The sequence below is a fragment of the Centroberyx gerrardi genome, chromosome 4, assembly GCF_048128805.1.
Source record: "Centroberyx gerrardi isolate f3 chromosome 4, fCenGer3.hap1.cur.20231027, whole genome shotgun sequence".
Classification (NCBI taxonomy): Eukaryota; Metazoa; Chordata; class Actinopteri; order Beryciformes; family Berycidae; genus Centroberyx; species Centroberyx gerrardi.
Window position 1 is genome coordinate 33247829 of NC_136000.1, and position 27464 is coordinate 33275292.

General features: G+C 40.5%; 1 protein-coding gene across 1 annotated transcript in view; it reads left to right on the forward strand.

Annotated features, from left to right (window-relative positions):
- Positions 1 to 27464, forward strand: part of shank2b (SH3 and multiple ankyrin repeat domains 2b) — a 287358-nt gene that overhangs the window by 82235 nt on the left and 177659 nt on the right. Inside the window, 1 exon segment of the mRNA XM_078283292.1 lies at positions 18413 to 18490. Within this exon segment, the coding sequence (XP_078139418.1) occupies positions 18413 to 18490 (78 nt within the window).

Sequence of the window (27464 nt, forward strand, 5' to 3'; positions counted from 1 at the left end):
ACACACACACACACACACACACACACATAAGCAAATATGCAATCATAGACACACATGCACAGACATACATGTGCACTAAAGAGTCGCTAAAAATTCAAACGAAAATGAGGGCAGCAGTCGTAATTCAGCGTCCAGCTGGGAACAGCAGCAGGGAAGAGGAAGGCCAGCACTGACAACGGAAGAGCCAGGGCAGCACCCATCACTGCTAGGTAGAACACTGCACTAGAGTCAGAGAAGAGGAGAGAAAAGCAGCCGCGTACACACACACACACACAACACACACAGACACACACACACGCACAGAGGAAGTGCAGAAAAACAGCTGCACACAGAACACACAGGGTCTGAGACACGTTAGGTGGGAGCAGCATCAGGGATAGGACTAAGGCCGGCACCGATGACTGCACCCTGAAAAGGGGAGAGAAAACAACTGTGCACAAAACAACAAAGTCGTTGAGACACATCCAGGAGGGAACAACATCAGGGATGGGACCAAGGCTGGCACCGCCGACCACCAGGGCCGGAGCAACACCTGTCCACTGGCAGGTGGAACACTGCACCGGAGTCTGAGAAAGGGGAGAGACAGCTGCGCACAAAGACAACGAACACACAGAGAGAGAAACACATCCAGGTGGGAGCAGCATCAGGGATGGGACTATGGCCAGCACCAACGACCATCAGAGCTGGGGCAGTACCCATCTGCTGCAGCTAGAAGACTGCACTGGAATCTGAGAAAAGGGAGGAAGAAACCAGCCGCACACACACACACAGAGCTGTGCAAATATAGCACAAAACCCAGACATATTTGGCCACAGACACACTCGTACAGACAGCAGATAGAAAGTGATTAGACACAGTGTAACCAGGAGGCAGCCCTCTGCTATGTTCCCAAAGGCAAATTCCTATATAAATACTGTCTAAGCTAAAGTAAGAGAAAAGACTGTCGATCCCAAGCCAACGGTGCTATTGTAGGTTGTATGATTGCGAGAATAAATAGGTTTTGAGTCTAGATTTGAAGATTTTGACAAAATTAGCTTCCCTGACTGTAAGAGGTAGCTGGTTCCAGAGATAGGGAGCTCGGTAGGAGAACGCTCTACTGCCTGCTGATTTTTTCTTGATTCTACGGACAGTAAGGTAACCAGCATCCTGCGATCGGAGGGCACGAGGTGGAATATAAGGGATGATGAGGTGGGATAGATATGATGGTGCAAGCCCATGTAACGATTTATAAGCTAACAGAAGCACCTTAAAGTCAGATCTGGCTTGAATTGGGAGTAATGTGGTCAAATTTTCTAGTTCTGGTTAGTATTCTGGCGGCAGCATTTTGCACGAGTTGTAAATTTTTTATACTGCAGTTAGGTAGGCCAGAGAATAAGACATTACAATAATCGAGTCTTGATGAAACAAAAGCGTGTATTAAGGTTTCAGCATCCACTGTATTTAGCAGGGAACTTTCGAGATTCTGCAAAGGTGGAAAAATGCTATCTTAGTGATTTCCTTAATGTGAGCATTGAATGAGAGAGCTGAGTCGAAAGTAACGCCAAGGTTTTTAACTGTGGAACTCTGGGTAATTAAGCAACCCCAAAAGTAAGGTCTGCAATGAGAGGAAGTTGGGTTTTTAGGCCAATGACTAGCATCTCAGTTTTGTTGGCATTTAGTCACAAGAAGTTTTGAGACATCCAATTTGTGACAGCGATTAGACATAATTCTAAGGTTGTAAGTTATGAACGGTCGTCAGGTCTAATGGCTAAATTTGAGTATCATCCGCGTAACAGTGAAATTTAATACCATAGCTGCGGAAAACTTCACAAGAGGTAGCATGTAAATTGAGAAAAGCAAAGGTCCTAGCACAGAGCCCTGCGGTACACGAAAGTTAACTTTAAAGTAATCAGATATAATATTTTTATGTGAGACACAATGCGTTCTATCGAATAAGTAGGAATTGAGCCAGGAAAGGGCAGAGTAGTAGTAGTAGTAGATGCCAACGTAGTTCGCTAGGTGTTTTAGGAGAATATTATGATCGACTGTATCGAATGCCGCACTCAAATGAAGTAGAACAGAACAAGAGTCAGAATCTGAGGCGAGGAGTAGGTCATTTACCACCTTTGTGAGAACAGTCTCAGTGCTATGGAGAGACCTAAAGCCAGATTGAGAAGGTTCGAAAAGACTATTGCACGAGAGGTAGTTGGTTAGTTGGATAGAAACTATTCTTTCCAAGACTTTAGAGAGGAAGGGGAGATTAGAGATTGGTCTAAAGTTATTAAGAACATCAGGATCGAGGTTAGATTTTTTGAGCAGAGGTTTAATTACGGCTGATTTGAAGGAGGAGGGCACAACGCCAGAGGAGAGAGAGGTGTTAATGATATTGAGTAGGGAGGGGCCTAATATTGGGAGATGTTCCTTAACCAACTTAGCGGGAAGAGGATCAGATAGGCTGGTTGTGGATTTAGAGGAAAGTACTAATTTAGAGAAGGTGTCTAAGGAGACAGTCTCAAATTGCAAGAGTACGGTGGTGGTCTCTATGGCACCTAATGCACAGAGAGAGGGATAAACACCCTCAGTGGGTAATGAATTGATAATCTCATCTCTAATACAGTCAATTTTGTGATGAAAATGAATAAATTAAGAAAATAATTTGCAGTGAATAGAGAGCTCACTACAGGGGAGGGTTTGCGAGTAAGTTTTGCTACAGTGTTGAATAGAAACTTAGGGTTATCTTTATTAGTGTTAATTAGATCTGAGAAATAGGAGGCCCTAGCAGCGGAGAGCGTACGCTTATAATTCATTAGACTATCGCTCCATGCTAGCCTCAAGTTTGGATGAGAGACCTCAAGTTTGGATGATTTGCACATTTCATACACAATTTCAATACACATTTGAAATTAAATAGTTGTTAAGTTGGTTAAAGTCAATTTTCTCCAGCATCTTACTAATAAAAGGGAGATTGGAAATAGGTCTGTAATTACTGATTACAGAGGCATCTAGGCAACTCTTTTTTTAAACACAGGCTTAATAGCAGTTTTCAAAGCATTTGGGAAAACACCAGACAAAAAAGAGCTGTTAACGATTTGCAATAGCTCATTCGCCAAACAACTAAAAACATTTTTAAAAAAGCTTGTGGGCAGGTGGATGACATAAGCAGTTGTCAGTTGGGCAAGCTACTTGTAAAATGTAGTGAGCTAAGCTACCAGTTACTCTACATTAAATGAAGCTCAACTACATGTAAGCTACCCACCTGGGAAATGTAGCTAGCTAAGCTACGAGCAGCATGGCAAAAGTAGTTTGCTACTTTTTTTTTTTTTTTTTACATTGGACCAACTTCATGCCAAATCAATGGCATGAAGTGATCAAGAAAAACTGTCAGTCAAACAAATAGGCAGGCAAAAAAAAAATCTGTTCAATTGTTTATTATAAAACAAGCTGTGCCTTTACAAGCAACTGCTCTTATAACAATACCAATTTGGCAACAAAAACAAACAAAAAAACATAATAATGGCACTGCTGCTATCACTGCCATTATTCTTGGACCAGGTCTCTCTTCAAAAAACATTGCATCTCAATGAGACAACCTGGTAAAATAAAGATTAAATAAATAAATAAAGTGTAATGTGTATGTGATGTCACTGTCATACGGAAGTGCTTCCGTTGGCTACACACACACAATTCCCCGCTATTTGATTCAGAAAACAGCAATGCTACCACCACGCTACTGCCCAACACTGGCAGTTGTATAGTTTCCTCAAGTGTTGTGTAGTCAGTAGCGGTAAAATACCTGAATTTTTGCGTGAAGGAAATGGAGGCATAACCTTCCTGCTAGACATGGAAGCACTGATGGTTTGTCTGATACTCACAATCCTATCACTGAACAAGCACAGATCCTGTACAGGCCCACTGCACGTATGTTCAACTGTAACACTGCAGCACGGTTAAATTACCTAATTCCACTAACGTTACTTAAATACCACAAGATAATAATGCTACCTACCATTAAAATTTGTAGGGCAGCTAAAGATGTGTTAGAGTTCTAATTTAATCAATTAATTTATGTGAAATGTACTGTATATGGTGTAAATAATTTGACGTTACCTTTTCATGACTGTCATTAAAGCAAGATCATTAAAATATTTTTTCTTGTAGTCTCAAAACGCTAGTATGACTCTGTTGAATGCAAGGTTGCACGGAAGTTTGGTAGCTTGTTAGAATTTTGTGACAAAAAATAAGAAAATAAACATTTTGATGATGCAGTTTTTTGATAACTGTGAAAAGGTAATGACACATTTACACCATATACAACAAAAATGATCACAATACAGAAAAAGCAACCACAGAAAACGTAGATTTCATATCACTTGTACCACACTTCGTTGGGGGCGTGACCTTTGAAACGTCATGCCATTCCTATCTATGACCAAACTTTCCACAAAGTTTCATGGTGTTGCGTGAATCCATTCGGAAGTTACATGTCTTTTTATGAGAAGCCACACCCACTGCCACGCCCCCCTTTGGCCAATCGGTGTGAAAAGTGAATAAGTTCTTCCTTGCCCCATGACCAAACTTTCCACAAAGTTTCATACAAATCCGTTCATAACTTTTGGACAAACAGACGGGGCGAAAACATAGGTAGGAATGTAGCATTAAAATTTAGCTAAAAGATAGCAGTCATAACAATGTAATCCATGTTAACAAATCAACTGCATAAATCAAAAGTGTAAGAACTAATTCAAGTAAATTAAACAACTCTATAATCACATTACAAAGTGCATAAAATAAAGTCGCAAATATGGAAATGTAGTATTTCTGTAACCCATAGATAATGTTTAAAATTGCCAAAGCATCACTAAATGCTTCACCCTCAGTGAAATGTGTTTTAATGCAACTCCAAAAAGAAACACTTTCAAATTGTATACACCAAATTAGCAGTCCTGTTAATAAACAGGAGAACTGCACATAAAACACTGAAATAACATTTACATCAGCTATAAAACTGTAAAATGCTAAAATACATGTATAATACATGTATAAAACATGCTGTAGAAATTTCTCTAATTTCGACTTCTGTGGTTGGTGGGAACTCTTATCATCTAGAGATGAGATATGAGAGATCATATCTCATCTCTCTCATCTGTCCTTTAGTGACATCAAGAGGTGATGATTGGCATTTTCTATCATTTTTTGCATGATTCTGTGACTTTCCAATTTTTTCATGGTGCAGTCAGTTTTTAGTATTGCCAACAGTTTTCTTTGAAAAATGTGTTTGATTCTGGAATCATGGAAAACCAGGGTGGCTATAAAGTGTTAGCATGGAGCCTACTATCACTCGGCATAGTGTATGCTTAAGTGTTAGCATGGAGCTGACTAGCAATCAACATGTTCAACAGAATGTTATGCATGCAGCACTGGAGCCAACTATCTACCTGGGACACATGGATTTTGGTGTCTCTGTTCTCATCACCTAATGATCAAGTCGAATAATGGAAAAATATACCAAAAACATGGTCTAATTCTTCAATTCCTGCATCAGTGATGCATATTTGGTGTATGTCATTTTGATCATTATTGTGGTTCCAAAATAAAAGACTCGGGTGAACCAATCAATGCCATTTCCTGTGTCCATCTGTCTAAGCTAAGGCTATTGGGCTTATCACAAGCATCATCAATAGAAAATGAATATTCATATTCACTGTTACTACCATAACACACTAGGCATATATAAAGGTATCATCTGCTTCTGATACCTCATTATGTGATCTGCATGTCAGTAATTACAGATTTGACACCAACCCTGGTAATGACACCACAATTAGATGGTTCCAATGAGGCTCCTTCTATTCCATCTAGTATATTTTCTGTATATCAGGGGTGGCCAACCAGTCAGAGACTAAGCCAAAACAAGCATAAATCCTGTACAGACCCACGGTGCGTGTTCAATTCTATGCACTGAAGCACTGCGACACGATTAAATTACTTAATTTCACTAACGTTACTTAAATACCACAAGATGACGTCACCTACTGTAAGTTTGTAGAGCAGCGAAGAGAAGTTACTGTCTACAAATCCTCGTTACTGACTGTGGAATGTTAAGTTTCACTTTTCTTTTCAAACCGGGAGACTCTGTGGACTGAGTTCAATGCTACTGGTCTGCTGTCTGAACATCTCCAAATTACAGACATGACGTGATGCGCACATCAGGCGCATTAGAGATCGATTTAGATCCATTTCTACACTGTGACCAACTTTTGATTTTGTGCCTCTGTATGGGAAACACTGCATCTCACAGTCAAAAACGCCCTCTAGAGGCCATTTGATGAACCGCATCATCTCACTAAGTGTTACCTGACTGAGTGACTGACTGACTGACTGACTGCCTGACCTGAATTTGGCTCATGATGCCCTTGGCTGTGCCATGAAAAATTTCTATGGTACTGTCCCTTTAATTCTGGCTTGTATTCAGTTGTGGCTACTCAAAGCAATTCTTTCACGTGTGTCAGTAAGAACAGATCGATGCTTCAGTTTCACGTGTTTCAAGGTAGAAAACACAGATTCACAAACGTAAGTTGACCCAAATATTGCAACTGGGAATACCTGGGCCGGGTGTTCTCCAGTATATCAGACAGCGCCACAATCAGTTCCCTGTGAGAGACTCCTGGGAGACGGACGTGCTCCAGGGAGACTTTCTCCATGCTCTTTGTTTCTATTTGTTTTCCTCACTCCACAACAGCACCACACTACTCCTTCCACGGATGCACACACTCACACCACTGACTTTACTGATTACCACATCTAATACCCTTTGTAGTATTTTCAGTTGACTTATGTTAGTTGGATAAATAAATCATTTATGTTGCTTTAACTTCTTGTGCCTCTCCCGTTATTTGCCATGGACTCCGAGCTGGTCATGATAGATCTCAGTTGTGTGTGGACATAAATCCGGCCACAATATGGATTGTAAGCAACAAGCAATGTCATTAATTTACCACGCCCCCAGTGATGTGCTCCCCATTTGGCTAACCACCAAAGAGCCACAGCCATCCTTTTACCCACAGACACGGAGGCTCTGAGGTGAGTGCTTTGCTGCTGAAGATTATCTCAAAGTCGAAAGTATGTTTCCTCATACAAAACTTATTCAGCCACTCGGTGTCCGAGAAGACCTCAGAAGCGATGCCATATTTCCCTCTCCACTGGGACCATAAGAGTGCTGGAGAACATAATTTGTGCATAAAGCATACGCCTGCACTGTGTTCTCCTCAACTGCCGCCTGTTGGGAGTTCTACTGCTAAAAATGTGAAAAAAGAACAAGCTAGTCTTGCAAGCAGCCACGTTTCTTGATTATAATATTGTGCGGGAAAAACAAATCCGATCTCCAGAGCTCGCATACAAGTGTCATGTGTAGACATATCACTGCGACCTGATTTGAGATCCGATCTGACAGTTCTGATTGCTCAAGTCGCATTGATAAGACAGGTGTAACCACGGCCAAAGTCTGAACTTGAGCGGAACTGTTGTGTCCAGAATCCACAATTTGTATGACAGCAAGAGGTCACTGAGGATGAACATGTTGGAACAAGCAAAAGTTGTCATGCTGACCGTGAACTATTGGACTTACTGTAAGTTAGTCACCACAAGTACTTGGGCGTTACAGCGCACCTAATTGATGATGCATGGCCTTTGCACTTGTTTGCGCTAACTGAATAAAACCACAGAGCAGCACTATTCTGAGGCATGTGCTGATCACTTTTTGGATGTCGCAAAAGGAATGGAAAATTGAAGACAAGGTAATCACACGCCACAGACAACGCCTGGAATATGACTGCAGCTGCGGGGCTCCTTCTATTTGAACACCTGCTCTGCATGGTTTGACAATGTTCTCACCAAGTTCACTGTAGACTGTAGGGCACTTTAAGCACAGTCTGTCAGTCAGCAGACAGCACTTGGACAGAAGCAAGAATCACTTGTTCAAAATGTGACAACCAGATGGAAATTGACCCTAGAGATGGTAAAGTGGATCCAAAGAAATGAATCCCCACTGGCCACTACCCTGGCTCAGCAAAACAGCAAAGCTGCTATGTTGACCACGCTGGAGCAGAAGCTGGAAGAACTACTTAAACCTTGCAGGTAATAGGCTACCTTTTGCTTTAGACTGTCTCTCTCTCTCTATATATATATATATATATATATATACATGGCCTACTGTATATATACTGTATATTAGGGGTGAGACAGTTCCCAAAAACGTCCATGCCATACTGTTTGCCACCCACGGTTCGGGTCGCGCATAAGTCCCGCGGATCATTCGGTTCTGTGTCCCCACTCCCCACGAGGGTCCAATCTCCCTGGAGAGTATCTGTCCAATCAGTTGTCAGAATTAGCTTGGCTACTTTGTAGTCAAGCTTAGCTAATTAGTTGGCTACTGTTACTAACACATTTGGACCAAACTGTAGAATTTAAATTTCACTTTTGTTTTCACAATGGGAGACTCGGATTGAGTATAATGCTGCTGGTCTGCTGTCTGTGCATTTCCGTATGACCGACATGATGTGATGTGCACATCAGGAGCATTAGAGATCGATTTAGATCAATTTCTATACATTGACCAACTTTTCATTTTTTGGCGGCCGTGCTGATATTGTGGTGGTGCGCCACAGACGAGCCCCACATCACCCTGGCATCACACTGGCCAGCATGAGGAGAGGAGGAGAAAAGCTGGTCACACCAAACCAACTTGCTTTTCCTGCAGCTTTTAAGCATTCTCTCAGTGCTAGTTCAGTCAAGTCTGTTGATTTAGTTATACTGGACCTTAATTTTTTTAAGTGAAAAGACTTTTCATTCAGGCAAACCTAAGATTTTTTAAATATATACAATGAGTAAATTGGAATTTGCAATTGTATTGTGTTGACTGTTACACCTCTAATACATATGTATTCCTCTCTATATACGCTACATGGCCAGAAGTATGTGGACACCTGCTCGTCGAACATCTCATTCCAAAATCATGGGCATTAATAGGGAGTTGGTCCCCCCTTTGATGCTATAACAGCCTCCACTCTTCTGTCAAGGCTTTCTGCTAGATGTTGGAAAATTGCTGTGGGGATTTGCTTCCATTCAGCCACAAGAGCATTAGTGAGGTTGGGGACTGGTGTTGGCCAATTAGGCCTGGCTCGCAGTTGCTGTTCCAATTAATCCCAAAGGTGTTCGATAGATTGAGGTCAGGTCTGCATGCAGGCCAGTTCTTCCACACTGATCTCGACAAACCATTTCTGTATGGGCCTCACTTTGTGCACAGGGGCATTATCATGCTGAAACAGGAAAGGGCATTTCCCAAACTGTTGCAACAAAGTTGGAAACACACAATCGTCTATAATGTCATTGCATGCTGTAGCGTTAAGATTTACCTGGAACTAAGGGGCTTAACCCGAACCATGAAAAACAGCCCCAGACCATTATTCCTCTTCCACCAAACTTTACAGTTGGCTCTATAGCGATTGCATGGCTGTGTGCTTGATTTTATGTCAGCAATGAGTGGGGCTGAAATAGCCGAATTCACTAATTAGGTCTTATTAAATATGTCCCTCTTTCTTGATTCTTCTGATACGGAAACAGATGAGGAGGAGGAGTCCATCAATGAGTATGTGGACGGTCACAAATCAGAGGCCGAAGTCAACACGGAATAGTGTCCTCTGCAGTGGTGGGCAAAGGGAGAAGGGGCTTATGCCAGATTGGCCCACATTGCTCACAAATACCTGTCAACACCTGCAACCACAATGCCTTGTGAGAGGTTGTTTTCACTCTCAAGCCATATTATACAAAAAAAGAGGGCAGCTAAACGTGAAATCCGTTCGCACAGTTTACAAATCCGTTCGCACGGATTTACACATCGAGTTTTTTTTTCTACCATGTGACCCCAGAGGGGCTCCGTAAATTTGCAAGGATTACTTAGGGAATTTTTAACAAACTCATACTCATGTGCAACTGGCACATATTTTTGTTATTTTTTCTGTTGGGCCATAAGAGAAAGCAGAATTGCTTATCAGGTTGATATATATTTTGTTATCATTTTTGTCCAAGGTGGCCTTGATGGTTTTGACTGAAATTGGTTGGCTCACTGTGATAAAAATGGTTTTGTGCTGGATTGTAACCACCGCTCAGGTGTCCGCAATTGTATAGCATTTTACAGATTCCCCAAGAAAGAGTGGTTGAAAGAATGGCGGATCAGACTTATACAGTAAGATTACATTTCTTCCAAAAGTGTAAGGCATTAGGATACTAGGACTCGGAGCACGTAACTAACTACCGTGAGGAGAGACTGACAGTGGAACGAGCGTCAGAGCGTAAGAGCTGTTCTGTTCTGATCATGTGATTTGTCGGGAATCGGTAAGCCTCATAGATATTGTATATAGTGTCATGGAAACGTATGTGTCTGACCATTAAAAAGCTTATTTTTGAGGAAATGTTCAATCATTATATCAATCACATAATGGAGCCTTGCTTCACTCAAGATAATAAGTCTACTTGATACAGATCGTTCAGATCATTCAGAAAATATTATTTTCTGAATATAGCCATCCTCTATTCAATCTAGCACATTTTCTGTATATAGCCATCCTCTATTATATCTATAATTCTGTATATAACCATCTCCTGTTCCATCCACGTTTTCTTTATTTACATCTATCCATCAGGATGTTGCTGCTGAAGAGCAGAGGTGGGAGAGAAAGCAAGGTGTAGGAGGAGTAGCTACAACTGATTATGTGTGTGTGTGTGTGTGTGTGTGTGCGTGTGTGTGTGTGTGTGTGTGTTGCAATTTGTGCTTGCATGAGTCCATATGATTATGTTTTAGGTGCCTGTATGTATGCATGTGTGTGTGTGTGTGTGTGTGTGTCAGTGTGTATTTATAATGTGTGAGTGCTTGTGTTCTTGTGTATAACCGAGAGTCTATATGTCTTTTCATGCTTGTGTGTGTTTTTTCTGTATGTGCCTCTGTGTGTGTACGTGTGTCTGTGTGTGTGCATGCTTGTGTCTGTGTTCGGGTGTTCTTTGTGTGTGTGTGTGTGTGTGTGTGTGCGTGTGTGTGCATGTGTGTGCGTGTGTGTGTATCAGTCCGTGGGTGGTAGGCTGATGCCTGGCTTGCAGTAAGTGGGCTGTAGATTGTCAGAAACCTCAGCTTTCTACCACAGCAACCAGCTATCTCTCCTCTCCTCTCTCTCCTCAACAGTCCAGCTTTTAAATAGCTCTACAAGCTCAGCTTTCTATCTGTATCTGCTGTAACCAGATTACAAGCAGATCACAGCAAAAAATGGCTTTGCTTGACTTGACAGGAGCAGACCTTCATGTTAGCTATGAAGGAGATATGTACTGAGACAGAGGCAGAGATTTTCAGAGATTATTTTGGAGGCTTTTCTCTTGCTTTATTAGATGGGATACAGTGGAGAGTGAGCAGAGTTAAGAGAGAGAGAGGATGACATGCAACATAGTGCAGAGAACGGCAAACTATACCGTTGTGAGTTAACAGTATGCACTACTATGTGCTGAACGACAAACCTTGGCACTAAATGGAAATGAACAGAGTCTGGTTATTGTTCAACATTGTTCCTGAGAAGTATTTAACTCATCAAAACATCTGCAGTTTTAGGCCTTTGGACCCAGGCCTTCAAGGTGAGCTACTCTACATCCCAATATTTAGCTGTTTCAATGGTTGGTTGGTGGATGAAGATGCTGGATTGGATATGTAGCTGAATGATTTAGTTGCCTTTAGTTCAGAGCTCTCTGTTTTCAATCGATTTCACTGAATAATAATACATATTGTAACATTTGGGGCCACATTGTGAAAAGTGTTATATCATCATTGTTTAATTGCAAGAGGTTCTTGTCAGGAAAAATATGACCCTGGTTTTTAATTTTGTTTCTTGAGATTGTTGCCCATTTACATTGCCCAAAAATTGCCTATTGCATTACCACCCTAAATGATGATGCATTAGCAACTTTTGGAGCCAATGGAGACAGGCTATCTCAGTTGCCTTCAATTTCTTTGTTGAGGTTAAAAGGCTTGCATGCTGCATTTATAACAAGCTGAAGACAATAGATTGACTAATGAATGAGACATGTTAAGGGAATTGGAGGAATCAAGACGAGAGGAAATAAAACCATGGATAATATTCTTCAGACACTGAAACAAATGACTGTCTTAAACTTAACTTTTATTTCTAGATTACAACACTGTGCAATAAAAGACAACACTAAAGTTCCTAACAAAAGATTTATTATCACTGAGCCTGAGACGGTTTTCAGACATCTAACATTAGATAATGGCAGTTAGATGGCTGTTTAAGTTGGCTTTGTTTTTTCAGTCAAGTAACTACAGCAGTGTGTCATCTGCGCAACAAGGACAGCGTATAATGGGGTGACGCAATATATTACCCAGGGGGAGCAGAAGTAAAGACAAAAATAAAGACTTAGGGCCTAAAATGTAACCCTTGGGGACACAATAGAGAACATGTGCAGGTGGGGAGGATACTGAGCAACAGGTAAAAATGGAGGTGCAGGTAAAGCTAGGGTAGGCAACTTTGGAGAAATGACTTGGAGGCGAACAAGAATTTGAACGTACACAACAAAAAAAATCCTCCTTCCTCCCTCTCTGCTCCCTCCCTCCCTCCCTCCAGTAACTCCTCCCTCCAACCGAGGCTCATGCGCATGCATGAGAGAGGCAACACGGTTGCGGTTGCTGTCACCCTCTAGTGGTCAGAAAAAATTGCTTAGTGTAGCTTTAAGGTTCCCTTCACTAAGATATTAATCTTGTTTATGCATATTACATTTTGGACATCGGACTAAAACTTGGTCATTAGTGTGAGCCTGTATCATTTACCCTTGCCTCATAAAGCCAAACCAGACATTGCTTACAAGTGAAAAATGCTACAGTATTGTGTCTGGTAATCTAAACTCCTTTCAGCAGTTAAAAATATCAACATGTTCACCAACACTGTAAAGTAGCTGAATGGCATGAAACTCTATCTGTAATCCAAATATGGCCTACAATACAAATGTGACCCATTTGTGTGTACGGGGCATGATCATTAAATATCCCAAATACTGCACCAGAAAAAGTGCCTGGACACCATTCTCTCTAGTAACTGTAGCTCCTGTGTTCTAGAGGGAAAGAATAGGAGAGACAATACAACAGCACTTGGCAGTCAAAGAGGTATTCTTTCTTTTCCGATTCATGAAAAGCACTCATTAAGCAAGATAAATTTGCTAAAAATTGATTTTTCGTTCCTTTCATAACATGAGAGAAGAAAAGCGTAATTGTCAGGCAATAATTCTTGCAGTGTTTTGTCTATGTTGCATTTTGATGATGATGATGATGATGATGGATGGGGCATGAGAGGATAAAACCAGAGGGTAACATGGCAAAAAAAAACACCCTATTGGGCCAATTGTTCTGGACAATTAGGCTGGATGCATCTGGTTTAAGTTGTAAAGTTTAAATTCACATAATTCGTAAAAGCTTCAGTCATATATCTTTTAAAATATGAAACAATTTTGTTCAACAAATAACCAGTGTCTCGCTGTAGGACAACAATCCAGCGAGATTTGTGTGCCTGGTCTCTTTTTGCATTCATGAGCTGTTTCTGTTATGCAATGTATTTATCCCATGTTATGTGTTTCAGCATGCAACAATGTCCCTATTTTACAGTGTGGTTCTCTCAAGGAAAAATTTACTGAGAATGCTTACATGCACACTAATAATTCAATATTAACCTGATTAAGGCGATATACTCTGACTAATGAAATTGTCATGTAAATGGCATTATCTGATTACTTTAATCGAGGTAAGGTCATAATCAGAGTAAGCATAGCCCGCTTAACCCACCTCAATCTTTCGATGTATTTTGGCATATAAACACCTTCGATTTCTTTGGCCGTTTTCACACTGCGCATGTCAGTCACCAGATGCAATAACGTTGTAGTTGTATTTCCAAACTAAACAACATGCCGTACAGTACAGAAGCTGAGAACGACAGTGGTTGCTCATATTGTTTTTATCCCTTGACATCAGAATTAATTATTTTGTTATCTAAGGATAACAAAATAGAGATACAGATAGTATGGCAGAAATCGTATGGCAGAAATTGCAACCACAATCAGTAGCATACTTCAGTCGTGATATTGATATTTGTTAATTAAATTGTGATCACAAGAAAACAAAGTTTGATGTATTAAGATGATTAAGTCATGATCTGGAAATAACAGGATTAAAATATATGAGAAACCACGGCAGCTCTCAGCTTTGGTAGTGTAGCGACAAGTAATAGACAGATGAAGTCCACGTAAATTGGGTTACAAGAGAAATCGCGTTACCATGTAAATGTAATCAAAATATTGACTTAAAAATGATTACTCCCAGTAATTGGGGAATTGGTGTACATGTAAACTTGTGCATTAATTCATAATCCATAAGTATTTTCATATCAGCCAAAATAACACTTTGATATTATAGAATTTCTATGGTTGTCATCATGTTTATTGAAAATGTATTTGTAAATTACTTTGAATGATATTTATACTTCGTCCTTGTCGTGTGAACATCATTTACATTACCCAAGCTGTTATGTCTGGGCAAAGAGCCAAAAAGTGGGTGGCTATTAGATAAATTACTTTTTATCAATATGTCCACAAGTGATTCCACAATGTCACATTACATTGCCATATCTAAGGTTTGCCTGAATTGTTCATTAAAGACAACTGTTCATTAAAGACTATTTGTTTTCATTTAGCTGGACAAAGTTTGGAGACATCCAATGCTTCATGTTATTAACACAATCTTAGTTTAACATATAAGTACAAGTGAAGTGAAAAGAAAAGAAATCTTTCAATTAAATCTCGTGGCACAAGTGAAACAAGTAAATAGTTGCTAGAATATAGCCTTGAAGCACTAAATTGGTGTTGAGAAAGATACTGATCTACCATAGCCTACAGAGAACTGCATATCTGTGAGATATGGAGTAAACTATGTGATCACTTGAGAACTATTTCTGTAATACTCACACAATCTCTAAAATGATCAATTATGAGTATGATCAACTCAAAAGGTCAAACAGAAGTAGCACAGAGACCTGACCAGCTTTAGTTTATAAACATAGATCATTGGTATCTTTGAAGCTGCTACCAGTATAATTTATTTGATTACTTCGGTGACCCACTGAGCACCTTAGTGGTAGTGTTTTACATCACTGTCGCACAGACAACTTGCCACATGCCCCTCCAGCCCCAGTCCCTTGCCATGCAGTACCAGTAGCCCTATGCAAAGTCTTTCAGTCCATGTTTCAGTATTTTCATAACATAGGTGTTGTACCATTAACTAATTTGTTATTGTGGGAATTTGAGTGATAATAGGAATTTTTGGGGCTTGCGTTCAGTGTGGACTAGGGGTGGAGCCGAATCCGAATACGGTATTCGGAAAAGCACAAATAGTGGGTTTTTACGAATATGTATTTCGTACAAATATTTTAAAAATTATTTGTATTCAGGAAGGAAAAAAAAAAAAGTCAAATAACAGCGCGCAGGTTGGGACTTGTAGTGTAGCGAGGTTACATCACTGTCTCTCTCTTCTGCTCCGCTTTGCTGTCTGTCTATGTGTTATGGATGTATAAATAACTGCAGGTCTGTGTGTCTAGCAGAGTTGATCTTTGGCTGAGTGGTCAGCGCAGTCATCTGTGGTCTGGGAGACCGTGGTTGGAGACCCGCTGTGGGTCCTAAAATTAGAAGTGTAATAAAAACAAAAACAGGATTGTTACGCCTATTTCCACTTTTATTCGAATACAAATACAAATAATTTTGCTGCCTCAACAAATACAGATACAAATACAAATACTGGGCTCTCTGCACATCTCTAGTGTGGACATAGCCAAAATCTTCCTGTTCACAAGCTAATTGCCGCTGCTTACGGAAATGGTGAATACTAGTTCACAAGCTAATGCTAGCTAACTAGGCCAAGCATTACTATCCAGCTCACTAATTTGGTTTAGGGTAGCCACCAGCATGACCCCAGAAAGGAGGACACCTCAGACTGGGTAACCAACACAGCTACAGTTAGTAGCCTATGTGTATACATAGACTGTAAAAAATACCCATACGTACCAATTTTGCTGCTGCACAAAGCCCAAAATAGGTGATGCTGAAAATATTTTTTTCTCACCACTAGAGGGAGACAGAAATCCCAACACATTTGTACAGAACACACAGCAAAGCCACTGCATTACAGAGGCCTAGGAAGGACAAATGGAAGGACAAATGCTAATAGCTAAGCTAAATGTACCTGCTCAGAAGTCTTGCCAGTTACCGGTCTCTCTTTGCCAGAACCTTCTCCTGCTGAGAGAGAGAGAGAGAGAGAGAGAGAGAGAGAGAGAGAGAGAGAGAGAGAGAGAGAGACAGCAGTCAGTGAAAGGCTGCTCTGTGCGCATGGGTGCTACACTTTGTGCAGCTAGTGTAGCTCAGCAGCAGGTGAGGACAATTGACAGCTTGGATTTTATCTGAGATTGACTCACTGTTTTGTTTCTGTGCATTACGCAGCAAACAAGTTAAAAAAAAAAAAGCAAGCAAAGCAAAAAACTGCAACCCACCACTGCCAATATCCTCAAGCGACTTTCAGAAAGAACAAGTCCAAAGTCGCTTAACAAGCGGACATGGCAACTATACTGTAAACGTGGCTCACTCATCAACACCTATCTGAATTACGGAGACATCCGTAGGGTGGCTGTTGGTAATGTTTACATCTTTTAAACCATTGATACGATGTACGTTTGAGTCAATAATACACAAGAATACAATACGTAGGCATTTCAACTGGATTTTTTTATTTGTCAATATCAGAAATGCCAGACAGCAGGACGTGGATGGAGGACGAGGTTCAAAATCCAGACTGTCCAGCCTAATGCTGGCCATCCTAATTTGGTTACACTGATCGAGTAACACATCACTCCAATAAACACAATACTTTGTAAATGTAAAATGTTTGTATTAGTTACATGTACACTCAATTATTGGTGTATTTCAGCTCAAGTAGCTACCTTGGTATTGTCCAAGGCAAGTGAGAACTTGGCAACCCAGTCGTCTTCCTCTTTTGTTTGAGGGACTTTCTTATGGCATAAGTCAATCGTGCGCAGTTCATGGGAAATCATACCCCGGGACACACAGAATAACTAGCCATCATACTATGCTATCAACATTGGTAAATATTCTACAGGTTGCAGCTTTAAGTAAAACTGACTTGATCCTGTGACATGCATGGAAACCAAGTTGGAATTGCTCAACTAAATCATAAAGATAAAGAGCGGCATCCAGTATATTAATTGTTTGGAAACAACACTTTAGACATGACTGTAGATTGGAATTGTTGTTTGGAATGGAAATATTTTATGTTTTATCATGTTTTATGTTTTATCATGATTTTATCTCATTTCCTCTGTGTCTTTGTTCTTTTGTCCTTGACAATGTTTCTTTTTAATCTAGCTTCTTATGTATCCTTGTTCCTTTTACTCTGTCTCTTATGTGTTTTTTGCCTGAATGATGTGATGCTTGTGATCAAGAATTCCAGTGCATTTTTATGTAAATTGAAAACAAACTTGAAACTTGAAGAAAGATGTTAAAAATAGGAGTCTGATAGGAACTGATTCAGGGGAACCAGTGGAGATTTCATATAAGGTACAATATCCATAACTTTATCAGATGTTAATGATTAAAAAGCACAGATCCTGTACAGACCCACGGCGCGTGTGTTAAATTCTATGCATTGAAGCACTGCGACACGGTTAAATGACCTAATTCCACTAACATTACTTAAATACCATAAGATGATTTGTAGGGCAGCAAAGACGAGTTACTGTCTGCAATCCCCGTTACTGACTGTGGAATGTTAAGTTTCACTTTTGTTTTCACACTGGGAGACTCTGTGGATTGAGTTCAGTGCTACTGGTCTGCTGTCTGTACATCTCCAAATTACAGACATGACGTGATGCGCACATCAGGCGCATTAGAGATCGATTTAGATCCATTTCTATACAGACCAACTTTTGATTTTTTGCCTCTGTGTGGGAAACACTGCATCTCACGTTCAAAAACTCCCTCTAGAGGCCATCTGATGAAGCGCATCATCTCACTAAGCGTTACTTGTCTGACTGACTGACTGACTGCCTGCCTGACCTGAATTTGGCTCGTGATGCCCTCGGTTGCGCGGTGGGAAAAAGACCTCAGAGATCACACAGAGGAGGAATAATGATCTCTGATGTTATCTTTTCAAATCACAGCTATGAGATGGTTACAGCCTTGTATGCGCTCTATATTTTTTTACTCATCTTCATTCCTCTCCTTTTCCCTTTTCTGTCTTCCTGTCTCTATTTCTTTTACTTTCTCTCTTTGTCTTCAGGAGCAGTGTGCCAGGTTGCTGTTGTCCAGAGGAGCCAGTAGAGAGGAGAAGAACTGCAGAGGCCAGACTCCCTTTCAGGTGGGAATGACCTTTCACTAAAAGACACACCAACTCCCCTGGTGCGTTTCATTAGTCATTTAACAAGTTCTACTTCTCCTGCCACTCGGCACTTGGTAATACGTAGCACCATACGTCATGCGAGTGGCCACTTGCAGAGCAGGGGGGGGGGGCAGGGTCTGAGGGGGAGCAGAATATTTCAAATGGAACGCACTTGCCCTTAAGCAGGCCTAATAATTAATCATAATAATAAATAATAAAAATTATACAGAACAATGAGTGTTAAAATATTGCAGATGAGTTAATTTCATAAATATGTCTAAATCCTCTAAATATTGTTTGTTTACTTACATTTATATATCTCACCTGTACGTGCACCGGAACTGACGGACGATCACAATGCATCCTGGGTAAGATGCGCTTGTGAAGTCTACATTGTTGTTGACTCGCTCCCTCTGCCCTTGAAGGGTCGATCTTAGAAAGTTCACTTGAGTTATCAGAGTAATGGAACGGCATGTAAGATGGCGGCGGGATTCCCCTGAAGGGGAAGCGCCAAGGGGAAGTCAACGAGGGTAGGTTAAAACGACTAATGAAACGCACTGCCCATGCCATTTAACATGCCCTCCTTCACTTCCCCCCAGCATTTGGTGATGCGTAGTAACATACGTTACAGGAGTGGCCACTTGGAGAGCAGGGAGCGGGGTCTGAGGGGGAGCAGAATATTTGCAACGGAACACACTTGACCTTAAAGGAATAGTTCACCCAAAAATGAAAATTCAGTCATTATCTACTCACCCCCATGCCAGTAGAAAATCAGGTAAAGTTTGTTAGTCCATACAACAGTCCCGGAGACCCCCGGAAGAAGTACATTGCAGCTTTCTCCAAAACAACTGAAGTTGCAGGAGACCTGTCTTCAGCGTTCAAAAAATAACATAAAATAACCATAAAATGGCTCCATGTAGTTCTCACAGCATAATCCAAGTCTCTTGAAGCCAACCAATCCCAAAGTGACTTGAAAAGACCGACATTTACACCATTATTTAGCTGAAATCACCACTCTAGCTGTGGATTTCAAAATACGTTGCATTTGCGCGCACCCCAGCCTCGATAGGTAAGACTAGCTCGAATTAGCAGAAACAAGACTTCTAGAGTAGCACCCATCCACTGTTAGGTAGAAACACTGCACTGGGGTCTGAGAAGGAGGAAAGAAAGACAGCCACACACACACACACACACACACACACTCACAGCTGAGCGAGCACAACACATACACTCAGACATGTTCAGCCACATACACACTCAGACAGACAGCAGACAGTGATTGAATAGCCATACCGTAACCAGGAGGCAGCCCCGTGCTGGGTTCCCAATGGCGGATTCCTATAATAAAAAGCTAAGGTGGAGGAAGAGACTGTGTCGATCCCAGGTAGCTGATTCCAGAGATAGGGAGCTCGGTAAGAGAATTTGGGTATCGTCCACTTAACACTGAAATGTAATATCATGGCAATGGAAAATGTCACCAAGAGGTAGCATGTAAATAGAGAAAAGCAAAGGTCCTAGCAGAGAGCCTTGTGGTACGCCGAAGTTAACTTTAGAGCATTCTGAGATAATAGTGTTGCGTCAGATAAGTATCAGATATTAAATGCTATCAGATAAGTAGGATTTAAGCCAAGAAAGCGTGGGGCCGCAGACGCCAACGTAGTTTGCTAAGCGGTTAAGAGTATAGGGTGATCGACTGTGTCAAATGGCGCGCTCAAATCAAGTAAGATAAGAACAGAGGAAGAGTCAGAATCTGAGGGAAGGAGTAGGTTATTTACCACCTTGGTGAGAGCAGTCTCAGTGCTATGAAGAGATTGAGACGGTTCAAAAAGACTATTGCAGGAGAGATAGTCAGTTAATTGGACAGATACAATTCTTTCCAAGACTTCAGAGAGAAAGCGGAGGTCGGAAATTGGTCTATATTAAGGACATCAGGATCAAGGTTAGGCTTTTTTAAGCATGAAAGGGTCCAAAAGGTGCGCTATTTGATTAGCGTCCAGTCTTAATGATCGATAAGAGGTATTGTTAGTGCAGTGGCTTATCTATTCCAATGAATTAGGAATTTTGGAACTGGGACTAAATTGGAACCAGTTCTCAATACGCAGCCCTAATCACAGGTAACCAAGATCAGCCAATAGCAGATTGCAAATGCAATAGCATGTTTTTAACTAGTAGATGTCAGCCCAACCTGAAAAGTGGTCTCTGTTTTTGGTTTCCCTTTAAACGTTTTGCTGTTTTGCCTAAATCTAGACTGCCTAACAGGATTTTCAAGATGGAAGTAGTCGGAAGTAAGAACTACTTCACCTGTATATAGGGTGACCACATTTTCAAACCCCCAAACCAGGACCCGTAAGTGTACCGCACGTTCATGCATGCGCACATGTATGCGCTTATGCACGCACCATAGGCGTTTTCATCAGGATGGGGGACAATTATTTCAGTATAATAATTATTATTATAATATAATAATTATTACTGTATAAAAACACTAGTAAACACAAAACACAAGGATTGCACTGGTGTAATATAACATATTTTCTGATTGTCAGATACCTTTCAGCTCTGGTTGTGTTTCACCAGATGGTAGGCAAAGGTCCCCTCCTGAGCTACCAGTTTCAGATAACTGTCACCGGCGTTTGCCCCGCTGAAGTAGGTTGCAACGGTGCTACTACTAGCTTGTAGCCACCGCTTATGTTTGGCCATCTTAATATGATCTTTTATGTCGGCATTTCCACCGTGCGCGACCAAAAATGTACTCTTACAGTGTGTGCAGAACGCAGCATTTTTGTTGCCGGCTACTTCACGAAGAAAAGAGTAAGCCTTCTGGAGGTCTTTAGAAAAGATCGACTTTCTCTTCGGCATGACAGCTAACCGTTAGCGTACTGACCGATTCTGTCAGACAGAGCCACAAGCGTCATAGGCTAGCAACAACGACAACGACACATTGATTGATTGACACACATACAGACAAATCAGTGTTGAATTGGTGCATTGTTTATGTTTTTTGATTGGGTTAGGTAATAATGAGCGCCACAGAACATGATAAACGTCTATGTAAGCGCTGAAAACAAGTATAATATTATTATTATTTTAATTGTGGTGAAAACCGGGACAATTTGGTAGTGAATGTTGAAAACCGGGACATTTTAGTGTTTTACAGATATTTGTCGGGACTCGGGACACCCATCTTGTAACCGGGACAATCCCAGACAAACTGGGACGTCTGGTCACCGTACCTGTATACTATCTGTTAACTAGGATGCTGTCGGGGGCCAACAGCAAGGGTATATCCTCGAAATTCCCCAATCCCGAAGGCCCCATTAAGTCATTTAATGTCATCAAATGTAATAAAAAGCCATTCAATAATCACACAATGAGACTCCAGGGTTAATCTTCCCAATTATATTGGTTGTATGTCCCAACTATTTTTATTTCGCCGAATAATACAAGTTTTCCTTCTTGGGCTAATCTAAAATTACTTATATTATTATTACTCCTAAACACCCCAAAATGAATGGATATAATCCTCTAGGGATAGTCTCCCCAATAATAAAGGGTATGTACCTTAACTATTTTTTTTAACACTCAATAATAAATGTAACTAATTAAATATAGCCACCAGCGCCGATGGCTGGGTTCATGCCAGTAAAGCAGCCAGAACTGAAACATGGAAGTTTGCATTAAGATTAGGCTCATATTAGGCTGTTGAGCCATCAGGCCCCAAGCTATCAAGTTCTGATACTGAAGAATGTAATAGCAAGTTAAAAGGTGTCAATATCCAACTTCGTATTGGCTTTACTGTGTTTAGCTGTACACTCAAAATGCTGCTGTTGGGCAAAATCTAGTCGGATCTGTATGGAAATTGGTGTGCATGTTCCACATAAAGGTTGGAACATGATTACCAAGTTTCATAGTGATTGGTGAAATTCTGTTTGAGTTCTAAGCCAAAAAATCATAAGCCACGCCCACTTTCACTAATGATGACCAACCTTCAGATTTTGACTAGGACATGATCCTAGAGCATGTGTACCGAATTTCGTGTAATTTCACCAATTGGATTAGGAGATACAGTTTTCTGGCCTTTGTGGCCCCCCTTATTGGTCAATATTTAAATGGCTTTGCACACATGTTCATTCATTATATGTGAACATGTTGTCCATGATTCATGATGATTGGACCATCTATCACAAAGTTATAACAATTTAGCTTATAGGCCATGGCTCCTTCACAACTTTAAGAGTTAATATCTTCAAAACTACAGTAGATATCAACAATCTATAAACAAAATTTAAAGAGCTTGGACCATAGATGCTACTGACCGATTTTGGTGGTAATCGGTCAAACGTGTTGGAGGAGATGTTAAAAATGTGTTTTTCAAATAATTAAAAATATCAAAAAAAAATTTCAGGCAAAGCTTGAGGGTCCGCAAATTTGTAGAGTACGGTTAGGTGGACATGTGTACCAAGTTTCATGTAAATCGGACGGTGTGGGAGATACAGCACTGTAAACTTTTTATTTTTGACCTTTAATTATAGCGCCACCATCAGGTCGATGGGGGTCATATTTCTTGTTGGTCTAAATGAAGCCATACTAGACCATGGTGCAAAGTTTCATGGCTCTAGCATGTACCATCTCACGGGAAATTGAGCCCAAATAGAAAAACAAAAAATTCATTCATTCATTCATTAATAATAATCACAGAAAGTGCAAACTTCATACAAATCTCCATAATTGCCTGAACAAGTCTCTTGATAAATTTCAATACAATATAATGCACCATTGGTGAGATATGGGTCCAAATAGCATGGAAATGAATTTAATCAGTTAATTAATAATAGTTATAATTATCATAAACACATCAAAATCAATAGAGTTCTTCCTCTAGGGGTCATCAATGTCCATACCAAATTTGAAAAGATTCTTATAAAAACTTTTCAAGTTATCGCGTTCACATGAAGGATCTGCGGCGGACGAGACAACGGACGAGACAACGGACGAGACGGCGGAGGCGGCGGTGGGTGGGGTGAATCCATAATATCTCCAAAACTCATTTCAGGGATATAATAACATAACAATGGACTGTATTTTTGGTGTAACATATTTTGTTGACCGTGTAGAAACAGCAGTGATATAGGGCCTACATTTTTTATGGTACTATTTTAACAAATATAGTAAATGGGCAGATTTTGAAATTCAAAATACCAAAATATCAATCAAATCAAAATTTTGGAGAAATGAGACCACGCGAGAACACAGAGACAGGGGCATGAAAATCTCCAGGGAAAATTGGAAGAGTGGCAAGTATGGGTCTGTCACTGGTACACTGCAGCCAGCGTCAGACATTGCCATTGGGCATCAGCCATTGAGTGAACACTACCGTTAAAGTCAACTGACTCTGTTACACCGGCAGCAAATCAGGGACAGAGAGAAACAAGAGGCATGACTGTGCGATGGGGCAATAGCTCTGAGCCTACTTGTCACATTCGTCACACACTGTTCCAAAACCTGGGGAGCACACTGCATGAGGCTGACAACAAGGTTTTGTGACCTTTAAAAGCTTAGTATTCTCCTTTTTACCTTGTAGTTGTAGTGAAGAGACAGTCATGATCAAGAAAAAATTAATTACATGGCTTCAAGACAAGCACTTCTTTCAAGATTCTAGGGGGATGAGAATAACATTATGCTTTTCACAGGTTTTACAAATCATAACACACTCAAAGCCGTTTAGGATTAGGATTTTGCTGTTAGATTTGATGTCACTTACCCTCCTGTAAGAGTCATATTAGACTGTACAGAAATACGTACAGAGATCTAGCTCAAAATTCTCAATTCCAAGACATACTCTCACTACAACCAGAAGAGCTGAGACAGACACAAATGATGTATTGTAGGCTATTATTTGGCCCATGTGGAAAGCTTTCCACTAAAGAGAGCTAAAGCTAAAGCTCCTGCTAGGCTAACATCATGAACTGACATTCTTCTTCTTTGGAGTTTTACGGCGGTTGGCATCCAATATGTTACTGTAGCGTGAAGAGTCGCAATTATCAAATCTAGAATTTAGTAAAGGTATGAAAATATGAAACTTTGGTAAAGATATCAATTTACACTCGTAAGGGGCACCACCTTCCTAGATGAAGGACCTTTACTTATACTAATCAGTCATCAGTCTAAAAATCGTGAAATCTTTTCAATACAGGGATTACTTTACTCTGCAAGTAAGGAAACACATAACAACTTCTCTGTAATAAATGGGAATATTTATTTAACTATACAAGCATAACAAATTCAATGAGATAAGCAATATAAGGCACGTATATTGATCACCAGAATGAAGCACGGAAACTATAGACTAAAAATAGACATGAAATGCAATGAAACAAATTAAGAATGACAGGGAAATGATAATGAAATATAGGAATAAGAATTGGCAGCAGTAAATGGAGGTATGTATGGATCAATCAACCAGAGAAACGAGGCGGAAAGCTACGGGGCAACTAGACTATAAAAGCCTAACTTTTCCTGATCTTTTTAAGTAATTTGAATCTAAACTTTTGCATCAACTCTCAGCAGTAAAGACGTGGATAATCAGAGCCTACTTTGTTCAGTTGAGAAGTCCTGCCGGTCGGGTTGTCTGGTCCCGCTGAGCTCGGAGAGACAGGCTCGGCTTGGCTGGTTACCTGGCAACGGCAGACGCTGGAACAGCTGGTCTCTGATGTGTTATCGTCACGTCGAGGCAAGCAGCGCTACCGGCTTTTCACAGCTGTAGACAACAGGCCTCTCCGGATGTGGAACACTGCGGCGATGCTGCACCAGTGTTTGACTGCTGGTCTTGGAAGAGTTGACGTTTCTAGCTCTTCTAACTGTTATAAAACTAAATTATCTCGTTCCTAAATAGCTTCGAAAATGATCTTCGCTTGGCCGAGCATTGATAACTTCTTAACTATTAGACACGAGGTTCAAACTTCTTCTAAGAGATTCTTAAGTTCATCTGGAGAAGACGTCTCTAACTCCAGGTTCAAACTCTAAGTTTCAGCTAAGGTCGAATTGTAGCTAAATTGTTGGTCTTGGCTTCAGCAGGTTTCTTGGCGAGGGCGGAATGTTGAACTGTCTGAAAACCCAGATAAGAACATTTTATAGCTCTTTGAATTCTCAGGCGTGGTTTGCCATGCAAATCACGCTTCGCGCTCTTTTTCTGTTTACTAATTAATTTCTTTGTTTGAGAAGATTTCACCCCGAACCGAGAGGGAGGGGGGAAAGGAATGCAAGAGGAATCATTCCTCTAGTCTATTTTATTTTGGGATCTATTACTAAGTGATCTTAATAAAGATTCCTTTTAAAATAATATGTCGGTATTTTACATCTCCACCAATTACTGTTGTCAATTGATCGAAATAATAAAGACCTGTCAACTTACATTCAAACTTATATAGCTAGCACATCAATATAAGGACATCAAATAAACCTTCCTGGTACAATCTGTGGCTATAAAGTCTTCATCAAGTTAACTCGTATATGTGACTTGTGTCTCTAACTGCGTGATCAATATGAAAAAAACAATTTAATCATTTAAGACATTTGGACGCACTGACATTTTATACTGACATGTCGTCGCTATAAATGACCACAAGGTGGCAGTGTAGGACCATGGAAATAGGAGAGTGTCTCTGGATGAATATCTGAAACAATTCAATCATTTAACCTATCATGGTCTATGCATGTAACTTCAGCTATTGAACATCTTCAACATATATATGGGCCTATAGTTAACACATCTAGTATACTTTAAACTACAAAATAGATCCATTAAAGACATTGGGAAAATATAGTTGAAGGTAGGTTTTTAAAGGAATGTGAAAAGGGAAGAGATTTATGACTGTCCTGATTTAGAGAGGGGGTAGTGATGAGACTCTGGAAAGTGTCAACAGCAGTCATCGATTCTTTCGTATTGACACGGTGTGTATTCCCGTTCTCACCCAATGGTGACTGTCCCTTCTGACCAGAACAGTCTGGTACTCCAAATGAAGAAAGGAGGGTGATTCCCTATATTCAGATGTGTGAGAAGTATGGATGTGTGATTGTATAGTTCATTAGTATTCCTGAGTTCTTGAGTCCTTCTCCTCCTGATGGCTGAAAGATAAAGGTCGTTAATTGTGGAATGTGTGAGTTTCAAAGCTCTTCGCCGGGTTGGTATCCTGTCGTTAATTTCCTGAGCTGTCCTGTGGAGACATCTCTGGCTGGCATAGACTCAACTCCTTGAGCCATGGACTGTGTCAATTCGACACCTTTATGGCCACTTGTTGTGATAGGTCATTTGGTGTTGATTCAAGAAAGCAACAGAAAGGTTGTGGACTTTCTGCAAATGTCTCCCTGGTATCGCTACATTACATTACCACCGACTACTGGATTGTGTTAATATGGGCTTTCATTTCCTTCCCAGTCTTTGTTTAAAAAGAAAAAGGGGGGGCGGAAAAAAACTAGCCTGAGACGATGAGTAGGATCCCTCCCTCAATAAACTCACTATATCATCTCCCTTAAATGTCCTTACCATCCAAAAAATGTCTGGCAGCGTCAATTATCATTCTTATCTTTTAAGCTTTTCCTTCAATCTCACTGGCACAATTCATCACCATTGCTATAAAAGCAAGGAATCCTCTCTTATCAATACAGATTTCATCCGTTCTTTTTCTGCTTTGTCTGCTCATTTAAAGAAAGGCCCTCAATAACTGCCTGAAACCACTTAACTTCTTCTGCATATGATAATCAATTCCTTGTTCTTTCCTTCACAACCTTTCTTCCTTAATCATTCTAGGACACTCTTTTGATTCTAGGACACTCTTGGCCTACCCTTACAATCCTCTACACAACATCCATGCTTTCTACATCTGCTACATCTGTTTGTCCTTCTTCGGCACACAGCCGCAACATGACCATAATCCCGACACCAATAACATTTTAG